Source organism: Eubalaena glacialis, chromosome 13 (assembly GCF_028564815.1).
Source record: "Eubalaena glacialis isolate mEubGla1 chromosome 13, mEubGla1.1.hap2.+ XY, whole genome shotgun sequence".
In the NCBI taxonomy this organism is placed as follows: Eukaryota; Metazoa; Chordata; class Mammalia; order Artiodactyla; family Balaenidae; genus Eubalaena; species Eubalaena glacialis.
In genome coordinates, this window is record NC_083728.1 from 62086891 (window position 1) to 62107891 (window position 21001).

General features: G+C 42.0%; 1 protein-coding gene across 6 annotated transcripts in view; it reads left to right on the top strand.

Annotated features, from left to right (window-relative positions):
• RBFOX1 (RNA binding fox-1 homolog 1) overlaps positions 1-21001 on the top strand; it is a 353845-nt gene that overhangs the window by 256482 nt on the left and 76362 nt on the right. For 5 of the 6 annotated variants that reach the window (XM_061209599.1, XM_061209598.1, XM_061209601.1 and 2 more), the window contains exon 8: positions 15429-15509. The exons of the other annotated variant lie outside the window; for it this stretch is intronic. In XM_061209599.1, coding sequence (XP_061065582.1) covers positions 15429-15509 — 81 coding nt within the window. The remainder of the gene's footprint in view (positions 1-15428; positions 15510-21001) is intronic. 6 annotated transcript variants of the gene reach the window in all.

Here is a 21001-nt window from a genome sequence, read left to right on the forward strand (position 1 = left end):
AAAGAAACAGATTTAATGTGGAGTCAGATTTGTTCTTCCCTATTACACAGACATGCTTTAGTTAATCCAGTATTTTGGATTGATGGTTCTTAACTGGGAGTGATTTTGCCTCCCAAAGGAATCAGGCAATTTCTGGAGACAATTTTCACGGTTACATCTGGGGAGAGGGCTGTTCACTACTGGCCTCTAGAGGGTGGGGCTAAGGATGCTGCAAAATATCCTGCAGTGCCCTGGACAGCCCCCCACACAAAGAATGATCTGGCCTAAAATTCTGAGAGTGCTGAGATTGAAAAACCTGGTCCTAATAGAAGCACATGAGTAAAGATGTGACATATGCACCAAATATCTTAAAAATTCTCATGCCCTGCTGATGGCTACTGTTAAAGATGTCCAAGCAGCTGTAGTTATTGATGGCAATCAAAGAATGAAAGAGAGAGATTTGCCCAAATGCTTCCTCTTCTGGGCATTCCTTTGTGATTTTGACTCCAGAGGGAAAAGCATAGTTTGATTTTATGCTGCAGAGCTGGCTTGGTTAGATATACTCACAGGATGCAGAAAGGCTGATGTACTCACAATTCCAATTTATTGCAACAAAAGGCTACAGATTGAAAATTGGCAAAGGGAAGGAGCACCTGGGAGGAAGCCCAGAAGAAACCAGGTGGGAGCTCCTGGGTGTGCTCTCCCCGGAGAGTCATAGGAAGTGCTTCGTTTTCCCAGCAAAGATGTGTGACAGCGCATGCAAAGTGTCGCCAGTCAGGGAAGCTCACCTGAGCCTTGGCGTCAAGTTTTTTTGGGGGAGTTGGTCATGTAGACCTGGAGCACCCATGACTGACCTCAACTACTCAAACCTTAGCCCAAAGAGCAAAAATAAGTACTCACCATAAATCACATTGCTTCCATAAACAATCTTATCAAACTGGTACTGTGGGGCCCTAGGCCACAGGCATCCAAAAACAATCTCACGAGCTAGAATATTCCAAGGGCTCAGAACTCATCTCCCAGGAGCTGACCAGTCCTAAAGACAAGCTTTTGGGGGGAGATGCACAAGGTTTGAGCAGGCCGGGCCTGCTGAGTTAACCCCTTCCTGCCCAACATTAAAAAAAAGAAAATGGAGTTGGCAAGCTCAGAACATATCACAACAGTGATCATGATGGAAGCGGTGAGGATGAGGATGGTGATATAAGACAAGACGTACTACTGTGTTTGCTGATTCTAGGAGAAAAGATGAAGCTGAATTTAGTTATGAAAGAGGAAGGAATGAGTGGCTTTTTCACTTAGAGCAGGGGTCTGCAAACTTTTTCAGTAAAGGGCCAGTTAGTCAATACTTTCAGCTTTATGAGCCATATAGTCTCTGCCACAGCTACTCAGCTCTGCCCTTCTAGTGCAAAAGTAACCATAGATAATACATATAGGAATAGGCATAGCTGTGTTCCAATAAAACTTTATTTAAAAACACAGACATTTACATTTCATGTAATTGTCATGTGTCATGAAATAGTCATCTTCCTCTCCCCACCAACCAGCTATGTAAAACTGTGAAAGCCTTGGCCCCTACTTTGCTGACCCTGGCTGTAGATTACAGATTTAATAAACACAAAGCTTATGCCCTGGGGAGGTGTTTTGGTTTTGGTTTTTTAGCATTGCATTTTGGTAGCAATTACACGATACTGCATGAACCCATGGTTAGCTGGCTGTCACTCAGTTGTAAGATGTCCATCAAGGAAGGACCAAAGAGAGAGGCTGTGTATGAATTCACACATACCACTGGCTTCCATTAATTCATCCTTTAGCTCAGAGTTACAGCACTGAGGACGTGGGAAGTGCCAGGCACTGTGGTAGGCTCTAGGGTAGCAGCCCTTCCCTCCAGAATTTGGCAGGGCAGTAAAGGATGCACACAAATAAACTCAGGGTATAATAAATGATGATACCTCCTGGACCACTGGAAAATAACCACTCTCTCTGTATTAAAAGGGGTGCCATAAATTGGGTCTGGAAGGATAAGTTAGAGTTTGCCAGCCAAGGAGGCAGAGAGAAGATCATTGTAGGGGTAAATAAGGAGAAGTTTGGTAGCGTCCAAAGGAGCTTCTCAACCTTATCTTCAGAATCCATTGAGAAAAGTTAAAACAGAATTAAAAATAAATACAAGTACTTGATGTTCATCTGAGATGGGAATTTCTGAGGCAAAATCAGGTTTCTCCAAAGACTGAGAAATATTGACTGAGATCAGAAAGAACCTTCTAGAGAAAAGTTGCTGAAGAACTGGTAATACCATAAAAAGGAATCTGGATTCTGGAATTTATCCGTTGAGTGGTTGACAACCATTGAAAGCTCTGATTAAATAAATGAAATAATAAAAAAAAAAATAAGAACAACACGGTGATGAATTAGGACCCAGACCTACATTCACAACACATTGGAGTCTATCATGAAAAATATATGTGGGTTAAGCCCTGAAAGATGTAAGACCACATCGCTGACTGGTCACCAATCCCAGAGACTGGGTTCTTGACAGACCCCAGGATTACCAGATGGTGCCCAACAATGAAAGCCATTATACAATGTGTCTCCTACTTTTGTCCAAAACTTTTCTGAGGAAAGCAAATTGCCAGAGATTTTTAAAATGAGGTGGGTTCATTTTTCTCTTTATGTATTAACTTGAGTTGCCATTCTATCATAAACCATTTCGTTTTGGAGATTTTTTTGCTTTCCACTTTCAGCATTCTTTTCAAAATGTATGGTTCCCTGTTATTAGCCCAGCCAATGAAGTTGTTGTGTAAATAGAGACAAATTGGCCAAATACTGTTTAATATACTTTATGTTAATTATATGTAGATACTCATTCTCCAAATATAAAACGAAGCTGTCCCCTTTTCTTTTAAAAAATGTAGTGTTGAAGAACCAACACACAAATCTCAAAATCCTAGTTAGATTAACTACATTGATGACAGTTAATGCATTTCTAGAACTTCTATGGAACTGTTACAACCCATTACAGTGAAAATATTGGTTTATGAAAAATTAATAAAGCCAATGGAAAATGGAATCCAGCATCTGCATTAGCTATTAACACCAAAAGAATCAGCCAGAATTAATTATGCTGCATGCTACATTCTAATGAGTTTTTCATTAAACTGTATACCATTATGGAAACTAAACAAGGATTACTCAAAGAATAATGCCAACGGCTGTTATTTTTTTTAGGGGATTAAATTAGTTAATGGGTTATACATTTAAAACTGACACAGAGGTTAATCGATGTACACTCATCATTGTGTTAAACTCAGTATCATTTTAAAAACACGAACACCCCTATATCATTGATATTTCCCTGGAAAAAATATGAATCCGTTTGTATGTTTCTAGTGTTTGTTTGGTATACATGTGGTATTGTAGACACTGAAACCCTCTATATTAGTTCTCTGTCATTTTCGAAAACAATTTTCACCAGGTGAAATAGTCTACTTGCTTTCAGCCCATTGCTCTGTGTGTGTTTGTGTGTGTGTGTGTGTGTGTGTGTGAGAGAGAGAGAGAGATGTAGGAGGCATATTTAAATAAATGTACCTGATTATTCTTTGAGAGATTCAGAGTTGAAATATAGTATTTTCTACTCTCACCAAAAGAATAAGGTCAGGATTTTAAACCTAATCTAGGATAAGAAGGAAACTCAAGATGAATCTCTACAGCCATCCCACAAATATACCCAGATCCTCCTAAAATCCAGTTCTGTAATAGTAAGTGAAATATAAGAGGGGGCCACTAGGGAGGGCTTTCTGGAAGCCTTTTTGGACTCTTGTAGCATCATAGAAGCTCTTGCCCCTGGAGGATGAGAGGCAGAGAGGGAGGAAGTCCATCTGGGTTCTTTGCAGAGACTTGTAAACTCCACTGTTTTCAGCCGAAGCACAGTTTGTCATTTTTTTTTCTCCCGAGCAGAGATTGCACACTAAAATATCTTTAGGAGGAGGTTGTGAGATCAGTAAGTGAAGTGTGCAAATTGGAAGGGACATATCTCAATTAGAGCAGGAGTAGCTTCTCCCCATCACTTTGAGTGGCTCTGCCAGGCAGGAATACTAGCCCAAACCCATGTGGCCCCATCTCCTGATTCCTCAAGAGAAGCCAGACATCTGTCTTGTAACATTAAAACTCCCAAATTTAAATGTTTGCAATTATTTCCCAATCTTAAGATGTTTTCCATTAATTCTATTATGTTTAGCATTATGTACAGTACATTAGTTAGCAATTGGCTACTCCTTTCTTTTTTTTTTTTAATTTTATTTATTTATTTATTTTTGGCTGTGTTGGGTCTTCGTTTCTGTGCGAGGGCCTTCTCTAGTTGCGGCAAGTGGGGGCCACTCTTCATCGCGATGCGCGGGCCTCTCACTATCGCGGCCTCACTTGTTGAGGAGCACAGGCTCCAGACGCGCAGGCTCAGTAGTTGTGGCTCACGGGCCTAGTTGCTCCGCGGCATGTGGGATCTTCCCAGACCAGGGCACGAACCCGTGTCCCCTGCATTGGCAGGCAGATTCTCAAGCACTGCGCCACCAGGGAAGCCCGGCTACTCCTTTCTTTAAAAAATAAAGACAAAAACAAAAATAAGAGAACAAAAAAAGTCCCCAACGGGCCATATTTTGAGATTCCAAATAATAATAATAATTACTATTTCCATTATTACTATTACTGAGATCACTTATTGATTACCTACTATTTTCCAAACGCTTTCATGTAATAGTTTTAATCCTTACAACAATACTTAATGAAACTGATAGTTTTGTCCCTATTTTACAGATGTGAAAACCGAGGCTCAAGGATATTAAATGATGAGGTCAAGAAAACTTAGCGAGTCTAGCAAAAACTAAGTTTAAAAGTTTCCAAAGCCCATGCTTTTCCAACTACACTATCCGAGCTTAAGGGTTCACTATTTCTCTTCCGTGTTTCCTTCCCCCATGTCTTATTTCTATCTTGCAAGTGGGATTTTTCTTATCTACAGAAGATACATCCTGCCCAGAGGCTTCCTTGGTTGGATTTAAAACCCTATTGCAGATTCTTGAAGGTGATCAGGAGCTTGTGGCTAACATCTTTAGCCTGACAGAGTCAGGTGTTTTCAGCCAGAAGACGACTGCAGAATCTTTAGACACGGTTTTGTTGGAAAGGCGTTGGTGGGTATTTACCATTCCAAGGTTGGAGGGGATGTTTCATCAACTCAGGACCAAGTATCACCATTGATAGGCTTCATGAGAGAGTCTGAGCTTTGGAGTCATGCAAAGCTGGCTCAGATTTCAGTTTTGTCTCATAGTTTTGTCTCTCTCAGCTTTAGTTTCCTTGTGGATTTAATAAGAAAAAAAGTTATAGTGCTTGTAGAACATACTTGGTCCAGAACCAGAAACTCAATGGCATCTTAATTGTCAGTGTTATTAATATCACCAGTACTGAAGATTGTTTATATAGTCCCTACATAGGTATTTTACTGTTGTTGGTGGCCCTGGAATCCCTTGGGAGCTTATTAGAAATGTAGACTTTCAGGCCCCACCCCAAACCTGCTAGATCAGAATCTACATTTTAAAAGGGTCCCCACCCATTGATTCAGTTCATATTAGCATTTGAGAAGCAAAGCTCTAGGATGGCCCTTATCTATATATTGACACCCAGGACCCAGAAGGCAAAATGCCTTAGGAAATAAAATTTATTTGCATTGTTTTTGTTGTAACTGAATTACTATCCTTCCACAAATACCTTATGGGACCATATTTCTCCTTATTCCATTGTCTTAAACCACAATGAATTAAAAAGGAATTTGGGACAAGTATTGAAAAAACATGTCTTCAAATTGTTTTTGGATGTTTGTTTTTAAACAAAACTGAAATAAAATTAAATTTTTGACAAAGTATTGATAAAATGATACCCTCTGAAATTTTTAGTGACAGTTTCCTGGGTGGAGGGGGTGGCTAATGCTCTCCTGAGAGATAATTAGTAGTAGTATTGTTCCAAACAGAAAGTAGACGTTAGAACAAGGGTCCCCAAATGTATTCTGTAAGGTTCCAGGTAGCAAATATTTTAGTCTTTGAGGGCCATGCGTTCTCTGTTGCAATTACTGAGCTCTGTTGTTGTAGCATAAAGCAGCCATAAATAATATGCAAGTGAATGAGTGTGGCTGTGTTCCAATAAAACTTTATTGATAGATACTGAAATTTGAATTTTATATAATTTTCACTTGTCACCAAATATTATTCTTCTATTGATTTTTTTTTCCCTCAACCATATAAAAATGTAATCATTCTTAACTCATGGCCATACAAAAAAGGTGGTAGGCCGGATTTCACCAGAAGACTGTAGTTTGCCTGCACCTGATTTAGAAGATTAGCCTTAAGTCCATGGGTCCAGGAATCTAGTTGGTTTATTTTTCATTCAGCACCACAATATTTCTGTCTGTGTGATCTTGGGCAAGATCCTTCAACTCTCTCTGTCTCAGTATCCTCATCCATTAAGTGGATATAATAGTAGTACCTCTCTTATAGGGTTAAGAGTAGGGGATGATCCAAATTAAACATGGAGAGGGTTTGCGGGGCACTTAGCAGGTCTTCAGTAAGCAATTTTTGGAATTGTCACTGTAACATTTGAGGATCCGATATATTTATTATCATATTGAGTCAATCAACTATTTTCTGTAAAAGCCTCTATTAGCCTAAATTTGGAGGCAGGAGCTTAAGACAACAGTCGAGTCATTATATTTTTTAAACAATAAAGAATCAAGGAGAAAGTTGTACAGAGATCTGACGTACTGTCCTTGCAACTTTTTTCTGCAGTTACGTCAAAATAAAACGTGGAAAGAAAAAAAAGTGATGTGTTTCTTTCTAAATAGGAAAATAAAAGCTCACCAAATAAACTGGAAAGAGGGATTATTTACACTATAGACAGATTCACTCCAGGGCTCCTTTAAATATGGAAATGCCCTGGCGCAATTAAAACATGATTTGATTTATAAGAATTAAATATACATGCAATATTTTCTGCAGCCTCTGTGCCTAAATGGAAATACCTCTGTACTTAAAATGCTCCCATAACCCTTCAGAGAAGCTCATCTTTCAGGCATGTATAAAAGCTTTAGGTATTAGCTGTGAAAATATTCTTACATGGATTAGCTCAACGCTAGTCTGTTCAAAAATGCGTAACTGTAAAAGCCAAAATCGTCAGGCTTTGGATGAATTTGTCAATTGGAAGCAGTAACCTCCATTGGCAGGGACCACATGGCAACCTCCCAGGTCTCTAAGTAGAACAGAAGTTTGATGCTTATATGATGCTTCATAGGGGACCCTCACGATAGCTCCTCATTGATCCTCAAGGCAGGGTTCATGATAAGGTAGGACTACCACAACAAAGTACCATAGACTGTGTGTCTTCAACAACAGAAATTTATTTTCTCACAGTTATGGAGGCTAGAAGTCTGAGATTAAGGAGTTGGCAGGGTTGATTTCTTCCGAGACCTTTCTCCTTGACTTGTAGACGGCCGTCTTCTCCTTTTGTCTTCACGTGGTCCTCCCTCTGTGTCTGTGTCCTAATTTCCTTTTCTCATGAGGACATCAGTTATAGGAATTAGGTTCTACCCTAATTTTACCTTAATTACCTCTTTGAAGATACTATCTCCAAACACAGTCACGTCCTAAGGTACTGGGTGTAGGACTTCGATGTATGAATTTTGAGGGAACACCACTCAGCCCATACAGTAGCGCAGGAGTGCCGTGTGTCTTCTTCTGGATGGAAAACCAAGGGTGACCTCTCTAGGATGATGTGATTGGTGTTTTGTGTGCCTTCTTCCCCAGCCTGCCTCCAGAGACTTTGACAGAATAGCTTGGTCTAGAAGTGAGGTACGCTTTTTCGTTTGAAATGCTCCAAAGCAAGGGCAAAATTGGTCAAAGGACAAAAGGGGAAAGATCAAAAGTAAATAAACTCTACCTCTTTGCCCACAGAAGTAAACAGACCAGATATATTTTGCCATTTTCATTTTTCTTCTAAATATGTGATGACCTAAGGCCTGGTTTACTCTGAGTGCATCTGCAGAGCTGCCAAATCACCCGGGTTGCTGATGGAAATGCAGATTTCCCACCCGCTGAGTCACACTGTTCAGGGCTGGGGCCTGGGAGGGTACACCACTTCAGATTCTCCCAGGTGGTTCTTAAACTCTGGAGGCTTTGAAAACCTCGGATTTAAGGGTGGAAAGAACTCAGGGCATTGAGGTTTGGGGGACTGGCTCTTCTCCAGCGTTTCGCAAAGTGTGGTCCCCAGACAACATGAGAACTTGTGAAAGATACAAGTTCCCAGGCTCCAACCCAGACCTATGGAATCAGAAACACTGGCAGTGGGGCCCAGCGTTCCGTGTTTAACCAACCCTCCAGGGGATTCTGGGGATGCAAGTGGTTGTGAGAACCCTGGGTGATACCACCCCCTTTCTTAAAGTACTGCTCCCACAAGAAAGAAGTCAGCGGGTTTCTGTTTCAGTGAAGTCTCCTTTTCTCCCCAGCTCACAGTTTGTTTTTTCAACCATAACCAGTATTTTCCTACTTTTACTCTAATTAAAAATAAAAAGCTTTAAAAATCATTCAGCAACCATAGAAGCAGGAAGGAGTCATTGAGAAAGTGAGCAAAGGTCAAGGAACACAGGTAGCTGGTTTCTCACCTGGCATTTGCCTCTGATTGATGGTAAGGCTTTTCGTAAATGACATCGTTGTTCTGTGCCTCCTTTTTTTCCATCTATAAAAAAGACCTAAAACTATCTGACCCTTCTTATTAGGGAGGGACCAATGCAGTGTAAATACTCTTTGGTAAATATTGAATAAAAGTTTCTTTTTTTATATGAAATCAAAATATTATTTCCAGTAGTGATTCCTATTACTTTGGAACATTTTCAGTTATGAGTTCAATACATCATAGAAAGAGGGAATAAATATTTTACCAAAGTCATAATAGTCGCATCTGATAAAAATTGTTCCAAAATTACTTTTTTTAAAAAATAAATTTATTTATTTTATTTATTTACTTTTGGCCTCTGGTTCTTTGTTGCTGTGCGCAGCTTTCTCTAGTTGCGGCGAGCGGGGGCTACCCTTCATTGCGGTGCGTGGGCTTCTCATTGCGGTGGCTTCTCTTGTTGCAGAGCATGGGCTGTAGGCGCGCGGGCTTCAGTAGTTGTGGCACACGGGCTCAGTAGTTGTGGCTCGCGGACTCTAGAGCACAGGCTCAGTAGTTGTGGCGCACGGGCTTAGTTGCTCCGTGGCATGTGGGATCTTCCTGGACCAGGGCTCGAACCCGTGTCCCCTGCATTGGCAGGTGGATTCTTAACCACTGTGCCACCAGGGAAGCCCAAAATTACTTTTAAATTTTATTTTTCTCAGCAAGCAAAGTAACTAACTGTGTTGTCTAAGGCTTGGGGTTGATATTCAGAATTATTTCTTTTTCTTTTTCTTGTGTATGTATTTGTTCCTGATCATATGAGTACTAAAAGAATTGATCTTTTTTATTTTTGAAAAGCATATGGGGTTCAGCAGGTGTACCCCAGATCCACACAGTGGGCACACAGTAGGTCCCAATAGACGGCTGCTGAATGAATGAACTCATAGCCCCATCTTTCCCGAGCCGAGCACTGGAGACAGGAAGGCAGCTCTGTAATGGTCCCCTCTGGGACTTTTTCCCCTCAGCCCTCTTTCTAGAGTTACTAGGTATCAGGAGGGGGAAATTTCCCCCTCCAACCCTCTTGAGTTCTTGTGGTTGGTCTAATAATAAAATTGTCACAAGACAGATGAACAGGAGAAAAAGAAAAAGAAACAAATTTTAATACGTGTGCACAGAGGTCTCATAGAAATGGGACCTAAGAAGTGGCCAAAGCAGGCAGCTTTTATACTTTTTAGACAAAGAGACAATAAATGTGTGAGGAATTGACAGCACAAAGAAGCTTAGGCTTTGGATGCTGAATTAGTAAAGAGTCTAAACAGAGTTTGGTTTGAGCTTGGGGTAGTAAATTAAAGAAGTCACAAGATTTGTTGGTGCAGGCTTCTCGGCCCAGAATTCCCTATCTCTGATGATAAGGGTGTCTTTCTACTTCCAGATGCTGGGAGGGCACCTTTCACGTGAGAGATGTATTTCCTGCTTTCAGGGAGGCAGAGAGAAGTTTCAGTATTCTTAAGTAACTTTAATTCAAACTAACCAATATGCCATTGAGGCACAATTTGGGGCAGCACGCCCTGGATCCCATCATAGGACAAGTGACATCTGGGAAGCGGGACTCCAGCAATGATCTCTGTTTTCAAGTGACCCTGGACAAGCACCTCTTAGATGTCTGTGGAGACACAGGGACCACGGGACACACACGGACCTCACAGGGCAGGTGCTCCTGAATTCCCATTGGCTCTTAGGTGTTTTACAAAGTCTTGTTGTTGTTGTTATTCTTTGGGTCTTTGTTTTTTGCATTTCAACAGAGATAAGAGCATCCTTCTCTAAATCTCCCAGCCCATCTTCATCTTGGAGCTAATGAAGCAAATCAGTCATTCCCAGTTGCTAGGCAATTGGAATGTTTCTTTGACCTTTTTTTTTTTTTAATTCAGAAATTATAGGGAGGGCCTAGGCATTTCACTGGACTAGCTTGTAGCTCTGCCTATTTGGTATTAAAATGGAAGGGCAACCGTTGCAAAACAGTTTCTTTCACTTTCTTTCTCAGGTTTCTTTTCTTCCTTTAACGTTCTAATTTTATTTCTTGAAAGTGTGACAGGGCTGCCTACCAGAATCCCTTCCCGTAGTTTCTCTCCTCAGTTGCTTCCTGCCTCTGAGCCTGTGTCCCTGGACCCATGGGCACAGGACGACGAGTAAGACATGATTCTTGACCTCTTGGAGTTCAGTGCATCCATGGGGAAGATACTCGTTAAATAGACCATTGCAACACAATCTAGAAAAGCAGAGGAGGGAAGCTGAACCTGGCCAGGTGGAGGCAAATAGACCCGGTCTCTAGGAGGAGGAGAAGCCAGAGCCCAGTGGGAAGGGAGGGGAGTTATCTCAGGGGGAGAGGAAGGGCTTCCTGGGAGAGGACCACCCTGTGCCAAGGCCTGGAGGGGTGAAACCGCACCCTCGTTCCAGTTGGTTTGTGTCCAAGTTCTTCACGTAAGGGTTGGCAGCAGAGTAAAACAAAACGTGGAGAGTTTCCCCTTCCTGTCTGTGGTAGGAAACACCCCAGCTGGGCTTCTCCTTGCCCCTCCAGGGGCCAGGAATGGGCCTCTACCCAGTGGGGAGTCTCCAGGTGAGGAGGAAGAGCTGGGTGGCCCCATCTGAGGTATGGATCCTGGCTCACCCTCCCCCACTGGAGATGCCAAATCCAGCCTGAGAGCGGCCACCGGGACCCACATCTTGCCAGAATTTAGGATGCTGACGATCATGGCCCTCTGATTAGCAAGTGAGCGTGACAGGCTTTGGAAAAGGCTCTGATGATCCCGGGATCGTGGTCTGGCACATGGATCCCAGTGCCTGCAGCTGCAGATAGAGTCATCAACCTTCCAGGAAACGGACGACCAGGCTCCCCAGGTTTCACTTAAACTGGATGAGTCAACCTTCAAAGAACCAGAAAAGAGGAGGAAACAAGTGTGAACCGTAGGCATGCAAATTCCCAGCTATAAACAAGGGACAGAAAGGTTGGTTGGGAAAAACACTATTTTTAGCAAAGAAAATAGAAATGAAGAGGTCTTTAAAAACATAATAAATCAATCATATTCATTAATCCCTCTGAGGGCCAGGTATTTTGCTAGGAGCTGGGGATAAAAAGATGAGTATGATTTGACTCTGATCCAGGGGGATTCTCGGTAGCTAAGACTGGTATGTAAATAAAAAGTTGTAACACTGCGTATCAAAGGATCTACTAGGGAGATTTTTTTTTTAAGTGTGATAGGAGCATAGAAGATGGAGTAATTAATTAACTCCTGGGGAGTGGGAAGAGAGGAGGTGACACTTAATGCAGAAGGGTTGGGGGTAGGGGAGAACCACTTCTTTTATTTTCAATTGAACCACATATAATTGCCAATGTCAACCCTATTTGACATAAGAAAGGTCAATTTCATATGGTTTAACCTAACAGTAAGAGCAGGAATAGGATAGAGGTTTCATCCCGTCCACCGACACTGATCTAATGATAGTAACTGCCTAGAAACTGTGTTAAGAATGATCCTGAGGATTCCAGGCTAATGGGAAAGGACACTATTGAAATTGATGAATGGTTTCTCCTGGTTAAGGAATGGGTGGATAGTGGTATAATTTGAACATAGTTGCCATCCTTAAATTCTAAGGAGGTTTATAAAGCAAAGGCACGGAAGTCTGAGAAATACAGGACGTTGCGATGGTTATAGACAGTTCATGGTTGTTGGAGTGTCTATGTTGGGGGGGCAGATCAAAGACTCAGTTTGGGAGACTCATTAGAAAGCTCAGTCCATGCTATATCACAAAGTGCTCTTTAAAAAAAATTTTATTGGAGTATAGTTGATTTACAATGTTGTATTACTTTCTGCTGTATAGCAAAGTGATTCAGTTATACATATACATATATCCACTCTTTTTTAGATTCTTTTTCCATATAGTTTATCACAAAGTGCCTTGAATGACCTTGTCAACACTCCTCATACTGCTGTTTGTACCCTATTATCTAATTGACTGACTTTTTTAAACAAACACACATTACTGACCCCCACCCAAAAAACGCATGGAGGTTACAGTGTTCTTCTCTGCCGCTTTGGTTTTGTTTAATTCAAAGCTTTCTTGTAAGAAAAGGTCACAAAGTACTAACAGAACATACAATAAGTACTTTGCAAATTAAACTGGAGGATGTTTTCAGGTAAAATAAAAACCAAGTCCTGTAACAGTATGGATTTTATTTTACAAAGGTCAAAATCATTGCATAAAGACTTTTTTTTTTTGCTACAAAGAGGGCATCCAAAGTTATTTCAGTCTATTTTCTGAGAATCCACAGCATAAGAAAATTAGGAAAGCATCATTATGCACTTCCAGGATTTAGTTTTCTAGAGAGAATCTGTGTTGTGTCCCAGTGGGATTCACTAAATTACAGAGCATAGTATTGAAAATTGACCCTAAGGTTTTTAACTGCACAATACTGAAATGCCTTTCTGGATATGTTTTTGCTACAATTATATTTTTCTTTGGAAACCTAGGCACCCCAAGAAACTTCAGATCTCGTTTTTAAAGTGGTTTTTAACCAGGGAGCTTTCTCACGATCCGCCTGCCTGGGTCCCCTTCTCCCCAGAAGATTCTGATCTGGTAGCTTTCTGTATATCCTATAGAAATATTAGTTTCTTCTAAGATTTCTAGCACTGAGCCCAAGCTTACAGGCAACCCCTGCAAAATCAGGAGCTTCCCTGATAAAGCAGAATAGAGGCTAGGACATGTCTTTTCTCGTAGGTATCCTGCCTCCTGTGGGTTGATTTCGGACCTTGTGCCCCATGATCTGGGTGTGTTTAGTTTGTTTGCTCTTAATCCCTATACTATGCCAGTTTCCTGCCAGAACTGGAAAAACCTACTGAATAGAAATTAGAACATGTGAAGTTTCATCTTACACGTTGCAATAAATTATATTTAAATAAAGTAGAAAGAAGAAAGAACTATCCGTTTAGCAAAGGTTGATTATGACTCAGGCCCATCCAGACCCTCAATATATTGACTATCAGAGAGGGTTAGTTAATTTCATTCTTCTATCCAGGCTTTTGTGGGAGGAGGAGAAAGAGGGGGGCTCTTCTCCAGCTATAAGCATGGCATAGCAGGTTAAATGTGAGAACGATTAGGGGGATCCCTTCAGATAGAACTTCTGTCCATGAGCTACTTCTCCTTGTCAAAGATTGGATGGAATTGGCCAACCTTGTGTTGTGGGAAGGGTGAGATGGCTTAGGGATTTTAACAAAGTCTTTGTTTTGCCTGGACGTAATGTACAGAATCTAGAGAAACACAGGGAACAGAGGGTAGAATTTGAGGAAACCTTTTCAGTCCTCCTCATGTGACTCCTCTATTTTGGCTCAATACCTGAAGGATGGTGGTCCTGGAGACCCCCTTTGGAACTGCATCTGGTTTTGAAGTTCAGAAAAGATTCCTGTCTCTTAATGCTATTGTATGGCAGCCCCTCTCTATTTGGCAAACCTCCCTCTCACTCTAGAGGTTCTAACTCCCTTTTGTTGGCATTGGGAAAGATACCAAAGGATTGCAGAACCCCTCCCAAGGGGCAAGTCTCCAAGGATAGGTGAGTTGACTGGAAGTCAGGGCTATTTCTCCCAGGAGATTGCTTCACAGCGGCTGTGATGACAAAAGAAAGCAGAAACAAATGGAGGTGGCTGACCTTGCCCAGCCAGGAAAGGGAACAGAAACCACAGGAGCCCGTTTGTATCATCAGTAACACGCTTACAAGTCCTCAAAGGTCTCTCTCATTCTTCTCAAACTCTTTGCGTTTGAGCTTCGCGGCAGCAGGAGAACAGAACTGATACCCTGAAGATTCCCTAACCTGGTCATCTTTGGAGTGGGTGTTATTCACAAGATGTCATAGATTGAGGCGCTATCTCAGGATTCCACCACTCTTCCCTGCTATAAAATTCCATGTTGCAAGGATAAGCCCGAGGCCCTTTGCTGTAAATCAGGGAGAGGAGTGTCATCACTGCAGTGCAGCCGTGGTCCGCAGGCTTAGGAAGCAGCCTCTCCTGCTGGAAGGCAGAGAGCTTCAGGGAAGAAACTGGAAACGCAGAAGCCAAAAGTGGTCTCACCCGAGCCCAGTATGGGTCCAGGGTGGGTCCCAGGGATGGCCAAGTTGCTTTTATTTTTTCCCTGCCTTACTTCTGTTCTTCCTCTGAAGAACTGATTCAGAAAGACTAAAATGGGGGAGAGGAAAAGTTTTCTTTAAACATATCGATGCATGCGCTTACCATTTATTCAGTGATTATTACATGCCAGCCCCTGTGTTGGGCACCTCTCCAGTAATACGATTCATAACCCTTCCTGGTGATAGGTATATTCACCCCCATTTTCCAGATGGGAATCCCGAGGCACAGAGAGGTACAGTGACTTATCAAGATCACACAGCTAAGTAATATCTGAGTCAAGCTTGTTGCCCAGTTCTCTGTGATATTTCTAAAGCTCCCTTTTGATTATGCCATGCTGCCTGCATTCCTGATCTGAAACCAGACCCCACTACCCAAACCCCATGTGCAAAAGAATGACATGTGCGTGGTGGGCTGGGCGGGTGGGCTCCTACCAATCCCCTTTGGCTAAGGCAGGGGGCTTCCCTGGGTGTCCCCATCCTGCGCTCGGGCGTGTGGCTGTGTTTTCATTTCTCTGCCTTTCTCGTTTGCGTTGCCGTGATCCCCCAGGTATAGCGTGCCTGTCCCCCAACCAGATACCATCTCTCTCTCTCTCTTCCGTAGGCACCGTGCTGTTGTGCCAGGCAAACCAGGAGGGATCTTCCATGTACAGTGCCCCCAGTTCGCTTGTATATACCTCCGCAAGTAAGCCCGCTCTCGTGGCTCTTTTTGTTTTGTGACATAAGTCTGAGTCCAATCACCTTCCCTGCCATGTAAGTTCTCTCCCACTCCCTCTGCACCGCCCTCCCTTGTTGCTCTCTGTGAGGTGAAGCTGACTCTCATAAGCATGTCTCTGGTTTTCCCTGTTGCCTTAGCATCTAACCGCTCTGCTCATGTCTAAACCCTCACTTCCCAGCTATCCCAGCCATTCGTCGTTAGACCTTTGTCAGGATTGGGGCCAAAGGATGGGACGTGGGGCTTTGGGTTGGGGGCAGGGGGATGGGAGGTGGGGGGGACATAGTTCGTTGCCTGCCTTCTATCACAGCTTTGCAAATCGATACGAAAATAATTGAAATAAAATATGCAGGCCATCCAAGTGGCACCCTACCCTAGCAAAAGGTGCTTGGTTGGTGATCTTGGGCACAGTTTTCTCATTGTGGGAAATATTACTAGCCCGTGGCCAGTGACTTGTTTGCAAGGCTGTATCATCCTTTGTGATTCCACTAAGGAGGAAGAAATAAAAGAAAAATGTGGTTCTCCCCCATTTAACTGGGGGGGGGGGCGGAAATAATAATTAAAAAAGCACTTTAATAGGTATAGCCATGAATTGCTAGGGGGAGGAGACCAAAAATAAATATGGAACAGAGATCACAGTGTTGGCACGGAAAAAATCAAGGATTTCTCTGCCTGGGATGGATCCTCTGGAGTGGAGAATGCCCCGCCCCCACCCCAATTCCCAGAGCAGGTTGCAGAATTACAAGTTCTAGCTGAGTCCACCGTGGTTCTCTAGCTGGTTTGCCCCTCCTCAAAGTCCCCTGGCACAGCCGAGACCTTACCCTCTATTTCATACAGTGCGTCTACACCCTGGAGAATCCCCATAACTGCCAAATGGGTCCTCATTGGGATTGGTGATCAAAAGTGAGTCGGGGGGCCAGAGGGAAGGTGGGCTGCTCCTGAGATCAGCTAGAGGAGGGGGCAGGTGGAGAGCAGAGGCAACGGCCTCAGGGTAATTAAGAGGATGAGAGACAAGAGGGGAATCTTCACCATGTACCAAAATCTAGCATCTCAATTCCCAAAGACTGAGACAAATCAAACTCTTCGCTGCGGGGGCAAAGGTTAGAAGCAGTCACAGGGAAGCCAAAAGCATCATGGTTATGAGAAACCCGAGGGTCCCTGAAGTCATCAGGTCATGGGAGTAGCCAGTTGTTTCTCCCAAGCGGAGTATAATCTTCAGCAGAAGCTTTGACATTCCTTAAATGCAAGGTATTTTTCCGTGTCCCCAAGATGCCAAAATCTAACCATACTGGCGAGAAATGGTCCTTTCTGAATTTATGAATGTTGTCCCATTTGGGCCAGTGTAAATTATTTGCATATGTCTCCTAGAACTAGAAAGCTACTGCACATTTTCACAGGCTCAACCTTGTTTAATCCTCAAAATCTGCACCAGGTAGGTATTATAATGTTTGCTTTACAGCTGAGGAAATGGAGGGCAATGAGAAGTGGAATGATTCACCCAGGATCACACAGCCAGGATATGGTAGATTTGTTTTTTGAACTTGTTGAGATTAATCAACTTTTGTCTGCTTTTCTGGCTCTGTTTGACTCTAAATCTCATCATCTTTCCATTGTAAATACCTGTCCCTCCTTCTCCATTAATGTTATTTTCCGTAGGAGAGAGGGTGACCCAAACTCACCATAGTGTTAGACCCAGAGTATTATTTGGGGTTTTCTCTAACATTGTTGTCCTACAGAACAGTATAGAATGAAGTGTTTTATATCTGCACAGTTCAGTACACATGCTCGTGGGACCGAGGCACAGAATTTTTAATTTCATTTAATTTTACTTAATGTTACTCTAATTAGCCACCTGAGGCTGATGGCTACCATCTTGGACAGCGTGGCTCTCTACGATTATATGCTGTATGTATATTTCACTTTTCTTTCTAGAAGTGAACAAAACAAATTAACTCCAAAAAAGGGCTAGTTTGGATTGGTATAGCTATTCTAAAGTGACTTGGGGAAAATGTGTGTCAGAAATGCCGAGCATGGAAATACGTCACAAATTCTCCAAATTAAAATAGGTAGAGCATACAGAGAGAATAAAATCACCTAAAGCAGGGATCAGCAAACCACAGCCCAAGGGCCAAATCCAGCCCCCAGCCTGTTTTTGTAACACTGGTGAGCTAAGAATGGGCTTCTTAGATTTTTCAAAGGATTAAAAAACAAAACAAAAACAAAAAATAATATGTGACAGACGTAGGTGGCCCACAAAAGCCTAAAATACTGACATTCTGGCTCTTTACAGAAAAAAGGTGTGCTGGTCTCTGATTTAAAAGGTCCATTTTATTATTACAAACCCAAAAGGGCAATATCATATCACTCTTTATAATTAGACTTCTCTTCCTGAGTTTCAAAGTTAAAATTTATAATAATTATAGAAACTGTGTCGTGTGTCCAACACCCTTCATTTTTAAATTGCACAATCCATCATATTACCTACACAGTTTTCATCCTATTATTTTCACTTATTATCATGTCATATGTACTTTATGAAAATATGTTAATGGCCTCATAATAACCTATTGTTTAATGATATTATATTTTAATCTATCCACCCACTGCGTTGTTGGGTACTTAGGTTGATAGCAATTTTTCAAAAATATTAAGGAAAATAAATGTCCTTGTATACACTTTGTATATAATAGTTTTAAGGAAAACGATTAAATAGCTAATAACAAAGCAAAACAAAAACTAGTTTCTTGCAATAAAGATCTTCGCTTGTCAATTCCTTAAGCAACAGTATTCAGTTTGACAAGCTCAATTAGTATTTTGTAAGGACAGCAGACCCTGAGACCCTTCCTGCTCCACTTGGGTTCCCAGGGGTGTGAGATCGTTTCCATCTTGAGGCAATGGTGCTGAGTGTAAAGATGATCCATCCCTCCCTAAGACACATCGCTAAGGTTTCCCTTCTGCTCTAGTTCTCAGGGTCAGCAATGCCTTTTGGAACTAGACTGTTGGCAGTTAGCTGGCTTCTTTGGAACACTCACTTATATTTTCTCTTCTAGATTAAGGTGTATATCCTAGTACAAAGTCACACCGTATTGTCTATAAATAATTCAGCCGGAAAGTAAAGGTTCATTTTTACACGCACGCGCACACACAATCTGGGGACCCACGTACGGTCACCTAAGATTCTTTTCCTTTCTCCAGGTCTGATAGACACAGGGCTGAGAGCCACGTGCCTTGTCTTGGAAGTCTGAATGGCATGGCCTCTTTTTCTCTAAGAATCCAGCCTTCTTCCTCAAAGCTGAGGCTCCCTTACGTCTCAGCAATTTTTTTAGGCTACACCAGTGTTTCAACTTGAAAATGCATGTTTCTCATTTTTATCTAACAGTCGTGCTCCAGAAGCCAGGTGTGTGTAAATTACACTTTTGTCAATGGGATCCTATGTGTTTACGGACTTTCAGGATTAATCCTGAGTTTGTGCTTTTTTCCGTGGATCTTTAGCTGGCCTTGGATGTTCTTGACTTAAATTGCCCCTCTGCCTAGCAGAATAGCTAATCATCTGTAAATAACACCCTTAAATGCAGTAGGAGAGTTGGTTTTTAAAGGAACCCTGCTGAATTAGTCTGTAATGAAAATAATTCCTACTGAAGTTAACTGTTTTTTAAGATGCATTTTTGCATAATGGGTTTTTCCCCCTTTAAGTGAATCATCCTCATAACATGATCCAGAACATGAAAGCATTAAGAGAAAGATTTTCACTCAGAGCTCAATATCAATACAACCGAATCCCATAGATTTTTCCCATCACATTCCCACTGAGTCCAGTATTTCCTCCTTTTCCCCAAACTTTACCCTCATGTGAAACCCCAGTTCAAGTTGTGGTCCCAGAATATCCTCTTACTTGTCCTAATAAACCACTTCCATCCATAGTGTATCAGATTTAAATGAAGTCTGATCAAAACTGTGGAGAATTAGGCAAGATCACCTTGGACCAAAAAATTTAATATTAATATTTTGTCTAAAAAATATTAACCTTTAATCAACTAAGTTAAACAAATTAAATAAAATTATTGTATCGATTTTCAAATAACTGTAATGAATTAATTAACATTGTGCTTTGCTTTGAGTAGCAAACAATGTAGCCCCTCAACAGAGATGTTTGGTTAAAGTGGGGTCAGGGCTGGGGACCTGCTCAGTGCCCACTCCTTCCTAGGGCCAGGGGTCTGGAGGCTCCTTCTGTCAGGGGAAGGGCACCAGCTATATTATTGTCTGCAGTGTTTGCATACATCAAGTGGTTGCTTATGTCAAAAAAGGCTTCAGGGGCTTCCCTGGTGGCTCAGTGGTTGAGAATCTGCCTGCTAATGCAGGGGACACGGGTTCGAGCCCTGGTCTGGCAAGATCCCACATGCCACAGAGCAACTGGGCCTGTGAGCCACAATTACTGAGCCTGCGCGTCTGGAGCCTGTTCTCCGCAACAAGAGAGGCCGCGATAGTGTAAGGCCCGCGCACTGCGATGAAGTGGCCCCCGCTTGCCACAACTAGAGAAAGCCCTCGCACAGAAACGAAGACCCAACACAGACAAAAATAAATAAATAAAATAAAATAAAAAAATTAAAAAAAAAAAAGATAGCATCATGTAATGGCAATTCTATAAAAAAAAAAAAAAAAGGCTTCAGGCTGAGAGTTCATTAGTCTTTTCCAAATAATCCAAAGCAATGGTAAATTTAGATAAATGTAAATTTGAGTAGATGTATTAAATATTAACAAAATCAAATATACTGACAGCAGATTATTTCTCTGTTAAACAATTATACACTTGAGAAAATTTTGAGCTAGTTCATATATAACAAATCTGATCCAAGAAAATGCCTGAATCTGAAATCATGGTAGTGTTCAACTAATTGAAAAACCTCCCTGCAAATCAAGCACTAACATTTGTGAGTAGTGAATTCCTCCATCTTCTAAAGTTCTTCAGGTTATTATTCGACAGATCTTGGGAGCTCTTAAATTTATTTTCTTTTGGTTTAGTGCATCTTCAGGCATCCTTAGACCTGACCTAAGAAAAAAACAGCTTAAGGCAGAAATAGGAAGGTAAAGAGCATATCACCTTTCTTCACCTTTCTTTCAAATGAAGACATTACCTCCATTTTTTTTTTTTTAAACGTCTCTTTTTAAATTTATTTATTTATTTTTGGCTGTGTTGAGTCTTAGTTTCTGTGCGAGAGCTTTCTCCAGTTGCGGAGAGCGGGGGCCACTCTTCATCGCGGTGCGCGGGCCTCTCACTGTCGCGGCCTTTCTTGTTGCGGAGCACAAGCTCCAGACACACAGGCTCAGTAGTTGTGGCTCACGGGCCCAGTTGCTCTGCGGCATGTGGGATCTTCCCGGACCAGGGCTTGAACCCGCGTCCCCTGCATCGGCAGGCAGACTCTCAACCACTGCGCCACCAGGGAAGCCCAAGACATTACCTCCAT